Source organism: Triticum urartu, chromosome 6A, assembly GCF_056163025.1.
Source record: "Triticum urartu cultivar PI428250 chromosome 6A, HENAU_Tu73, whole genome shotgun sequence".
Classification (NCBI taxonomy): domain Eukaryota; kingdom Viridiplantae; phylum Streptophyta; class Magnoliopsida; order Poales; family Poaceae; genus Triticum; species Triticum urartu.
In genome coordinates, this window is record NC_141878.1 from 324,733,052 (window position 1) to 324,744,332 (window position 11,281).

At 52.2% G+C, this 11,281-nt stretch overlaps 1 protein-coding gene across 1 annotated transcript; it reads left to right on the forward strand.

The window, feature by feature from the left end:
• Nucleotides 1-996: 996 nt before the first annotated feature.
• Nucleotides 997-1,539, forward strand: LOC147965139 (uncharacterized). Its single transcript, XM_087530309.1, has one exon. The coding sequence runs from the start codon at nucleotides 997-999 to the stop codon at nucleotides 1,537-1,539; it is 543 nt and encodes a 180-aa protein (XP_087386435.1).
• Nucleotides 1,540-11,281: the final 9,742 nt, after the last annotated feature.

The following is an 11,281-nucleotide window of genomic DNA, read 5'->3' on the forward strand; positions in this document are numbered from 1 at the left end:
TCTGCACGACAATGGTAGTGTCTGCTTCCAGATCATTGATCCGGAGTCTGATCGTGTTGCTAGCCACCTTGCTCGTTATGTCACTGCTAGCTATCTTATGATCCACGAGCTGGCTCGAGAGCTGACTCGTGCCCGTACTGCTTTAGCCGCTGCTTTGGTCACTACTAGATCTGCCACTACTCCATCTTCTCTGGGATTTACTCCCTATATTCCAGCCAGTTCTAGTTCCCCTGTTTCACCGGTTACTCCCCCGAGTAGCTCAGGCACCTCGACGGTGAACCCTCTTAGTATTACTCCCCCGAGTAGCTCAGGCACCTTGACGGTGAACCCTCTTAGTACTCCTGCCGAGTGGGCTTCACTTCTCACCACTCCTGCAGCCCCGATGCTTCATCCTGCCCCTACCCCTAAGGGAGAGACCTCGAGCCAGCGTCGTCGTGTTACCTTTAACCTGGGGGTTTCTGTTAACCATGCAGTTCAGGATCCGAGTCCGCTTCAGGGGAGGACACCGCAGCACCAGCAGAGCAGTAGTACCTCGGAGTATTCGCAATCGTCCGGATGATGTACGGATGTAGTCGTACGAGTCATGATGTTTTGTTGCATGTATGAGAGTAGTTGAACCTGTCATGTTGTTTATCTTTCATGTATGAGCCTATGTATAATTATATTGGAACTTTATTCGCCGTATTTTCTTCGCTCTTTTGCTTTCTTCTGGGATTTGTTGTTGGCTTTTCCCCAAATTTATTCTTGGATGTTTCTCATCTCGATTGCGTTGTCTTGGGAAAAATCCACAATAGGATGACGCGGGGAGGCAATAGTAGCAATGTTCGTGAGGGAACTCCTGTTCGTTGTTCCACACGACAGGCATGACATTCTCCCAAGCCGTATGTTCCGCCACCAGCTCCACCGCCAAATCCGCCCTCCACTGAGAAAATTCTGCGTATGTTTGAGGAAAGAAGGAACAATGATCTGCTTGAAATATTAAGAAGTGTGCAAGCTATGGTTGGACAGAATGGAAATCAGAACGGTCATTACTCAAAGCTGTCAGATTTTCAAAGGACCAAGCCAGCCAATTTCAGTCAGATTGTTGACCCATTGGATGCAGACGATTTGTTGCGTACCATTGAGAAAAAGCTTGAGATTGCTCGTACTGAAGAAAATGATAAAGTTCCATTTGCAACTCATTATCTTGAAGGCGCTACTGCCATATGGTGGGAAAATACAAAAGCCATGTGGCCTGCTGATGAAGAAATCACCTGGGAAAAATTTAAGGATCAGTTCCGGAAACATCATATCCCTACTGGAGTTATGAAGGTTAAGCAGCGTGAATTTCTCGCACTCATCCAAGGAAATCAGTCTGTGGGTGAATGTTTGCAAAAATTCAATCACCTGGCCCATTACTCCCTTTATGACGTGGCCACCGCAGAAAGGAAGATTAACAGATTTCTTGGAGGCTTAAATCCGCAACTCCGGTGTACACTTAGTATGTTTGACTTCCCAGATTTCCAAACTCTAGTAAACAAGGCTTTCATTGCTGAATGAGAGCACAAGATTATATCAGATAATAGGCCTGCCAACAACGACAACAAGCGTAAGTTTGAGCCAAAGAAGGATGGGCAACCAGTGCAAAAGGATCGAACCTGGCAGCTGCCTCAGATGGAATACAAGCCCAATTGGCAACAGAATGTTAACAAGACCACCACTCAAGTCAAGAATGTCGTGACCAACCCAATACGTGAGGAGCGTCAGCGCAACAATCCGTGCTTCATTTATGGGCAGAACGGACATTATGCCAAATAGTGCCCCAAGAACAACAAGGCGGATGCCCCATTCAGGCCACAAGTCAACTTTATAGAGTCATGCCCGACCCAGCAAAACATTATAGGGCACGTGCATCATCTCTCAGCCGATGAAGCACAAGAGAACCCCGAAGTCTTCATTGGTATGTTTTCTGTTAATGACATACCTGCCGTAATTTTATTTGACTCTGGGGCTTCCCATTCTTTTATTTCTCGGAGTTTTGCTGCCCAAAATCAAATTTCCTTGTACACTTTTGGGCAAAAATATGCTGGTACAAACCCCGGTATCTCTAATCAAGAGCAACATGGTCTGCCATGATCTGGAAATCAATATCAACGGAGTCTACTTTCCAACCTCTCTAAAAATTATTGAGTCTAAAAAGTTGGATATTATATTGGGTATGAATTGGTTGACCCAATAAAAGTTTGTAGAAACTTCGCAACACGAGAAGTCACTTTGACCAGTCTAAATGGGCAGACTACCAAATTCTATGCTTGCAAGGATATATCCAAGCCAGAATTGGTTTTCACCGCTGTGGCTGAGTTGGAATTAGTTCCTGTGGTTAGCGAGTACCCTGATGTATTTCCAGAAGAACTGCCAGGCATGCCACCAGACCGAGAACTGGAATTTGCAATAGATCTTGTGCCCGGAACTACACCATTATACAAGAAGTATTACCGGATGCCTTCATCAGAATTAGTGGAGCTAAAGAAACAGCTTGATGAACTGCTCCAAAAAGGATATATTTGTCCCAGCTCTTCACCATGGGGATCACCCGCTATTTTCGTGGACAAAAAGGATGGCAGCCTCCGCATGTTCGTAGATTACCGTCAGCTTAATGAGGTCACCATCAAAAATAAATGTCCGCTGCCAAGGATTGATGATTTGTTTGATCAGCTCAGTGGGGCTAAGGTATTCTCTAAGATCGATTTACGGACCGGATATCATCAGCTCAAAATTAAAAAGGTAGATATTCCTAAGACCGCATTCACTACTCGGTACGGTCTTTATGAATATACAGTGATGTCCTTTGGTCTCACCAATGCCCCTGCTTTCTTCATGCATATGATGAACGAAGTATTCACGGACTTCCTCGACAAATTCGTGGTAGTCTTCATCGATGACATCCTCATTTACTCCAAGGGTGAAGACGAGCACAAGGATCACCTCCGAGCAGTGCTACAACGACTCCGCGACCATCAGCTTTACGCCAAATTCAGTAAATGTGAGTTTTGGCTCAAGCAAGTTGGGTTTCTCGGACATGTACTATCCGCTGAGGGTATAGCCGTGGACCCGAGCAAAGTAAAAGATGTGCTCGATTGGTTGCCGCCCACGACAGTGACACAGATCCGGTGTTTTCTCGGATTAGCTAGATATTACCATCATTCCATTAAAGGGTTTTCCAAGATTGCTAAACCCATGACGAAGCTGCTCAAAAAGGATAAGAAGTTTGAATGGACGGAGGACTGTGAGAAAAGTTTTAATGAGCTAAAGATACGGCTGACAACCGCACCTGTATTGACTCTCCCAGACATTTATCACAACTTTGATGTGTATTGTGACGCCTCCAGGCAAGGCCTCGCTTGCGTACTTATGCAAGACGGCAAGGTAGTAGCATATGCATCGCGACAGCTACGGCCCCATGAGGGAAATTATCCTACTCATGATTTGGAATTGGCTGCGGTGGTTCATGCGCTAAACATTTGGAGACACTAACTCATTGGAAAAAGGTGCCAAATTTTTACCGATCATAAAAGCCTTAAATACATATTTACTCAGCCGGATTTAAATCTCCGTCAACGAAGATGGCTAGAGTTGGTCAAGGATTATGATCTTGGAATAAATTACCACCCGGGAAAGGCCAACGTGGTTGCCGATGCCCTCAGTCGAAAGCCTGTCAGCTTAAATGTCATATCGAAATCCTTGCCTCTCAAACTCCAAGAGGAGATCGCTCACCTTAACCTGGTCATAGTGGATGCTGGCCTCAGCTTAACTTGAGGAAGAAATCCGCAAGGCCCAGCCAGCTGACATCAAACTGCAGAAGCGTGCCAAGAGCCCGATGGCAGGGAAGACCCCAAATTTCTCCAAGGACAAATTCGGTACTCTACGATTCCGTGGACGGATTTGTGTACCCAATCAGCCGGACTTAAAGAAGAAAATCCTGTCAGAAGCACATTAATCCTCATATTCCATTCATCCGGGAGGCACGAAAATGTATGAGGACCTTAGACAAATATTTTGGTGGGATGGAAGGAAGAAAGAAATTGCCTATTTTGTGGCCTGTTGCGACATATGCAACAAGGTGAAGGCAGAGCATCAGAAGCCAGTCGGACTCCTCCAACCGCTGCCGGTTTCGCAATGGAAATGGGATGACGTTTGTATGGATTTCATTACGGTATTGCCTAAGACTCAGAGAGGAAATGATGCAATCTAGGTCGTAGTGGACACTTTAACCAAGGTTGCTCACTTCATTCCGATCAGCACCAGATATCGAGCGGATCAACTTGCACAGTTGTATGTATCCAGAATCGTCAGTCTACATGGAGTACATCGAACCATCACTTCCGACCAAGGTTCCCTGTTTACCTCCGCTTTTTGGTCCCGTCTCCATCAAGCCTTGGGGACAACGCTGAAATATAGTACTGCTTATCATCCTCAGACCGATGGACAGACAGAGCGGGTAAATCAAATACTCGAAGATATGTTGTGAGCCTGTGCTTTAGCCCAAGGAACTAAATGGGAAGATTGCTTGCCATATGCCGAGTTTTCTTACAACAACAGCTTCTAGACCAATCTAAAGATGTCACCGTATGAAGCTCTGTATGGCCGTAAGTGTCGCACTCCATTAAATTGGTCTCAAACTGGAGATAGCCGTATCTTCAAAACAGATTTCATGATGGAAGCTAAGAAGCAGGTTAAGGAAATCAGAGACAGATTGCAATTGGCCAAATCTCAACAGAAAAGTTATTATGATGCAAAGCACAAACAGATCAATTTTGAACCCGGAGAACACGTATACCTCCGAGTCACCCCTATGAACGGAGTCAAGAGATTTCAGACCCGTGGAAAGTTGGCACCCAGGTTTATTGGTCCATTCCCGGTTATGTCCCGAGTGGGTACTGTTGCATATCAGTTGGAACTACCCGCTGAATTGGCAGACGTGCATAACGTGTTTCATGTTTCACAACTAAGGCGTTGCATATCCCCGCCTGAGAAAAGGACTGCTATGGTTGAGGTAGAGTTGGCAAATGATTTGACCTATGAAGAAAGACCGTATAGAATTTTGGATCAGATGGAAAGGGTCACTCACAGTAAAGTGAGAAAAATTTACAAGGTTCAGTGCGAGCATCACACAGAGTCATAATCAACTGGGAGCGGGAAGAATACCTAAGGGCTCATTATCCAGAGTGGTTTTCCCATGTAACCGAATCTCGAGGACGAGATTCATTCTAAGTGGGGGAGGTTAGTGACAGCCTGATTTTGCCCTCTCTTATTTGCCTAATTTTCATTTGGATTTATTTTGAAAGTTGGGGTTTCTGAATCTTTTCATATGGACTTAAACACTTGGGTACCCTTGGCTTTCACCCAAGTGCATCATTCCCCTATCTAATCATCATTCCCCTTCTAATCCATCTCAAAATAATCTTGGGTGAAAAATATTCATTTTCTTCCCTAAAACCCTAGCTAGTTCAATGACCTCCAAAGCAACCCTCAATTTTATGGCCCACAAAAATCTGAGAAAGCTCCCAAATATTCTTTGAACCCACGGGCACCTTCCTGAGCAAAAATATTTCATCACTTTTTGGAATATTTTGCTACAGAAAATATTTTCTGTTCTGGACAGAAATGGTGGTTTCTACATCAACTACCATTTTACTTGCTCCCATGTGCCTGAATTTTCTTGTGCATCATCACCTTAGTAGATGATGGCTAGCCTCCAAAGGACAGCCCCCAACTCCCAGCCTTTTAACCTCAGTAACACCTCAAAGTTACTGATCAGGAGTTTACCTGGCGTGTGAAATCTTCTCTACTGCACCTGGAGCCAAACCAAGGCGTGGTAACATTCAAAACTACCACGAACAACATGCCAGACATGGAGTTTGGGCTTAGGTCGACATGAGGTCATAGTTCACGCGGTGACCGTGTTCGTCCATGCGTGCTGGCATGCAGCCGACACGCTCTGCGACGCGCCCGAGCCTCTGTTGCTCGCGTGCTCGCTTCCCCGCCTGCCTAAGCGTGCCAAACCTCGCCACCATCATCGTCTCAACACCATTAACTCCTTCCTGGCGCTCGCCGATGCCGGAGCTCGCCGCAGCGAGCACGGGCACGGTCCGGCCAACCCAACAGTGCGGTGTGCACTGTGCTCGTCGACATCTCCTCATTCTTGTGCTCGTCCCCGCTCGCCCACAGTTCCCGCATGAGCTGCGTCACCTTCTCCCCCTCTCACTGACGCTGCTTGTCGCGGGCGCCGTGGACAGGTGTCCACCGGCGGAGCCCGAACCCCCCTCTCTGTTCGCCTATAAATGGAGCCGCCCCCAGCCTCCTCGAGCTCGCCGGCGATCCCCTCTGGTCGCAGCAGTAGCTGCAGCCCCTCCCAGGCCAGGGCGATCCTTCCAGGGCCCCCGCCTCTCTCCGGAGAAGCCATCCCTTCCCCTTGGAGCCCCTGGAGCTGCCTTTGCTCGCCGTCTTCTTCATCTCCCGCGGCCCCTGCCCTCTGCCTCCGTTTGCGAGGAAGATTCCGACGCCGTCCGACCGCCCTAGCTATGCTACGGGTACGGGCAGGTGCGCCTCAACCCCCTCTCTCGATCCCTCCCTATGGTTTTGGCCAAGGAGCCCTCGTCGCCGGCGAGAGCTCCGGCGATGCCGCGACCTTCACCTATTTCCTTCTCCCCTCCTTCTCACCTGACTAGCGGGGCCCGCTAGTCAGCCACTCTGTACGCGTGCGAAGCGGTACGAGTGGTGGCGCCCTGAGGCTTTACGCCTTCGACGTCACCCCCTAGTATGTTTATTTAAATTCAAATTTTATTCAATTCCAGAGAGCTTCAAACAGCCATAACTTTTCAACCATAAGTCCAAATGAATTGATTCTTTTTGCATTATGTTCTATGTAAGGAAATCTAGCAGCTCACCAAAATGAGATTTTTCTGAGCTGTCTAGAATTTCTGGTGATTTTCAGAAGAGTTCTTGATATATTATTCTTGCGTTTAAAATTATTTTTAGAGGGTGAGGCTTGTCTGGAGGATCACCAGAAGGCTTGTGAACCTCATCTGCACTAAGGCAAGCCACAGCAAAATTTCATGGTGTCATTTCAATATTGATGAAATTCTTACTTGAATTGAATGATTAATCCATGCATTTGAATAACTATTATGTTATTTATATGTTGTTAAAGTTGTCGGCATACTAGGAACCATGGTACCCAGACTTGCCTGTCTGCGGCCCACGTCGCGTTCCTGGTATGGCCCGGTAGGGCCCAGCTGATCGACCGTCTACTCAAGACCCTCTCGAGGGGGCCAGCCCTCGCGAGGAGAACAACCAAGACCCCCTCAGGGAGCGGCCTGACCTAGGCTGCTCCGGAGGGGCGACCAAGACCTCTCCCTGGAGTGGCCTCGGCTAGGCTGCTTTGGGAGGGCGGAGATCTCAAGGCAAGGGCTGCCTCAGGAGGAGGCAGTGACGCAAGCCATGATGAACCATGCCAGCGGGCGCCAGCGGGCGCAGTTTCCATATCGATGCAAAGGAGATCGCACAGGCGCAGGTTCCCGAGGGGCGAGACAAAGGTTTCCCCTTTGGTGCAACAAGACCGAAGACCGCAAGGACGGCAGGAAGGATGTCATCGCCAAGCCCACCACCACGTCACCGCCTGCCCTCTTTGCAGGCGAAGACCACCTTTTGTCAGGATAGGAGCGTCCTTGTGTTCCCGCTCAAATGGCCATTGTGGGATTCCCTTCCCGCCTAAACACTTCGGGGGGAAGAGGACCCTGGCCGCCTATATAAGTAGCTAGGGTTCCATCATAGAGAGGATGGACCCATTGGGACTTAGACTAGCAAAGGAGCAAGAACATCCGCCTCCTCACCCTTCTTGAGCTCACCTCCTGAGCTCAGGAAACCACTGTACTTGTTCATACTCGAGCCCTCGCGAGGCCAATCCACTAAAGGAGGACATAGGGTTTTACACCGCAAGGTGGCCTGAACCTGGGTAAACTCTTGTGTGCTCGACTTGTTTGCTTGCTTGCATTCCATTCCCACCACTAGGAGAAGAGCGAGGCGCTAGGTAGACGTGTAGTGGGAGAGATCTTCGTCACACCCCTGTGTTCGAATCTTAAGGGTTTTGCGGAGCCCGAAATCCAACATTTGGCGCGCCAGGTAGGGGGCGTGTCGAAATCTCGCTTCTTCGACGACCTCGCTCCGCTCTTCTTCGTCGACCTTGTTTCACCGCCATGGTGGACACTCGCCGAGCACGCGCCGCCCGCCGCGCCACCAACGTCGCTCAAACGGCGCCCGCTAGTAATGGCGCACCACTCCTCCCCGCACCCCAAGATCCAGCACCGCAGGCGGAGGGGGCAACAGCAATCATGAGCGTGGCTGGATGCCGTGCCCTAGCTCCTGAGCTACAGCACCTCGTTTGGCCCAACAAGTTCAAGCCGGATCTGCCTCCGTGTTATGATGGCACCGCCGACCCACCGGAGTTCCTCTAGCTCTACGAGCTCAGCATCGAGGCGGCGAACGGCACCGAGCAGGTCATGGCGAATTGCTTCCCCATGGCCCTCAAGGATGGTGCGCGCTCATGGCTCCAGAACCTTCCTCCAGGATCCATCTCCTCCTGGGAGGAGCTTCGCGAGCACTTCATCGCCAACTTCCAAGGTACCCGCGACCGAGCTCCAGCGGCCGCAGACCTGCGCCGCGTGAAGCAGCAGCCTGGGGAGACCCTGCAAAAGTACATCCAATGCTTCAACACCATGTGCCTCAAGATCCCCAGGGTCTCCGACGAGGCCATCATCTCGGCGTTCTCCGACGGTGTCCGTGATGTCAGGATGAAGGAGGAGCTTGCCATCCACGAGGACCTGTGCACGGCCCTCGAGATGTTCAACCTCGCCGTGAAGTGCGCCAGGGTAGAAGAAGGCCGCCTCTCCCTCATGGGACTGCCTGAGGCGGAGGCCGACGACAAGAAGGCCAAGGCCAAGGAAGCAAAGCGCAAGGGACCAGCCATGCTGGCCGTGGAACCAGAAGTGAAGCACGGCTGCGGCTACAATGACCCTCCAAGAGATAACTGTCCGTACTGCGTCTTCCATGATGTCCATAGCCATAACACCAATGACTGCCAAGAGCTTAGGGCGATGCGCGGCGGGCAGCGCCCGGAGCGCGACAACCATGGCTACGGTCGCGGAGGAGGCCGTGACGGAGGACGCTGGGACGGCACGAATTCGCGCCAAGGATGGCGTGATCAGCCTCGTGAAGACTGTTGGCAGGAGCAGCCTCGTGACGCCCCCTGGCGTGACCAGCCTCGAGAGGGTCGCCCTCAGGGCAACACGGGCCTTCCTCTGCTGCCGCCACCGCCAAGAAGGAACGACGACGACCGCCAGGGAGACGAAGCGGGGGGCTTCCAGGAGCCACGCGGGGTCGCGTGCATCCTAGGAGGAGCCCACGCTCCGGCTTCTCACCGCATCTTCAAGCAGTTCGCTGGTGAGGTGAACGCGGCGCTCCCCAGGCCCGGTGCCGCGCGCAACCTCAGGTGGGCCAAGCAGATCATCGACTTCGACCCCAAGGATCAGCTCAGGTGCACCGCCACGCCGGGCACTTTCCTGATGCTCTACACCCCGACCATTAGTAACGTTCGCGTGACCAAGACCCTCATCGACGGTGGGGCAGGGCTCAACGTCCTCTCCATCCAGATCTTCGAGACTCTTCAAGTACCCTACGATCAGCTGCACCCGACCAAGCCATTTTACGGAGTCACAGATGGCTCCACCCTCCCGATGGGGGAGGTCCCCCTCCCCGTCACCTTCGGCGACCGCGACAACTACCACACCGAGCTCTTCGACTTCAACGTCGCCAACATCAACCTCCCGTACAACACCATCCTAGGGTACCCGGCCCTCTCCAAGTTTATGGCAGTGACCCATCATGGCTACAATGTCCTCAAGATGCCTGGAAGCGGTGGAGTCATCACGATCGCCTGCGATGAGAAGGAAGCAGTGCGTTCTCTGGAGCGCGCCAACCAGACTGCGGCGATCGAGAGCTCCGACGGAGACCGAGCCATCTTCGCCGTGATGACCGCCCCCAAGAAGAAGAAGCAACTGCCCGACTCTCAGGCCTCGGGGGCTCCCGACGGCACCACTTCAAGCTCCGCCTGCTGACGAGGCGCCCTCCACCCCTGCATAGGGAGGCGCGCCTGGCGCCCCTCTCAGGACGGGCTCGGGGGCTCCCCTCAGGGGGACCCTAGACTTGGTCATGAGGGATGTGCCCGGGCACCACTCGCGGGCACGCCCCGCTGCGCGTCGTCATGAGCCCAGTGTGAGCCTCATAACGCTGGGGGCTCGGGACCCTATCGACCAAGCTATCAAGGAACCTTACCCACCTACTCAAGACCCAAGCAACCAGTTTCGCGTCTGCATCGACATCCCGAGCCTCAACAAGGCTGCCGCCCAGGGCCTCTTCCAGCCGATGGCGGTCGGCTGGAGGAGGGCCTTCCCCTCTGGCCTCCACAACGCGGCCTCCACATACTAGCACTTCGTACAACAGGCCATGGGGGCCCAGGAGGCTTAGCGGCAGGTGGTCCTGATGGAGCAGGACCAGGACCCCCGCGACCGCTGATGGCCTCCAGAGCCCCTGGGCCTTGGGAGCCCGGCTCTCCTCAGGAGCAACCTGCATGGCTCGCGTCTCCAGCTACCCCAACTCCTCTTCAGCGGCAAGTACGAGGTGATGTCTCAGGTATTCCGTCGAGGGCGCCCCTCGGGCTGCATCATCCTCGAGCTGCTGGGGGCTTACCCCCCACATCTGTCTCTTTTTGCGCATGAATCAGAACTGGTTGCTTCCTTTTGCATCATCTATATGGTTGGCACCCTCACCGCCACTAAGGTCATGAGCCCTTATGAGCCCTCCGCGACCGCCCCGTGATTAAGGACTGGCATGACGTCTGTGCTCGGGTCCGTCCCTGCAGCATCGCTAAACCCAAGGGCTGAGCTCTGTCTCACGAGCCATTCCCGTGACGTCACCTCCTGTGGTCCTTGGTGCCTTGTTCTCGCATGGGCTAATCATTGGTCGGTAAGTAGGGGCCCGTGGCAGGTGACTCGCTCCCGTGGGAACCGCGCGCCTGTTGTTTATCTTTTGGACTATAGCATGAGAAGACTGGCACGGCGACTGTGCTCGGGTCTGTCCCTGCAGCATCGATAAATCCAGCGGCTGAGCTCTGTCTTACGGGCCGGTCCCGCTAATGTCACCTCCTGGGGTTGTTGGTGCTGCGGCCTTCTCATGCAATGCCCTCTGG

Bases quoted from the DNA above. Each gene is read 5' to 3' on its own strand.
- LOC147965139 (XM_087530309.1), top strand. From the start codon at position 997: ATGGTTGGACAGAATGGAAATCAGAACGGTCATTACTCAAAGCTGTCA.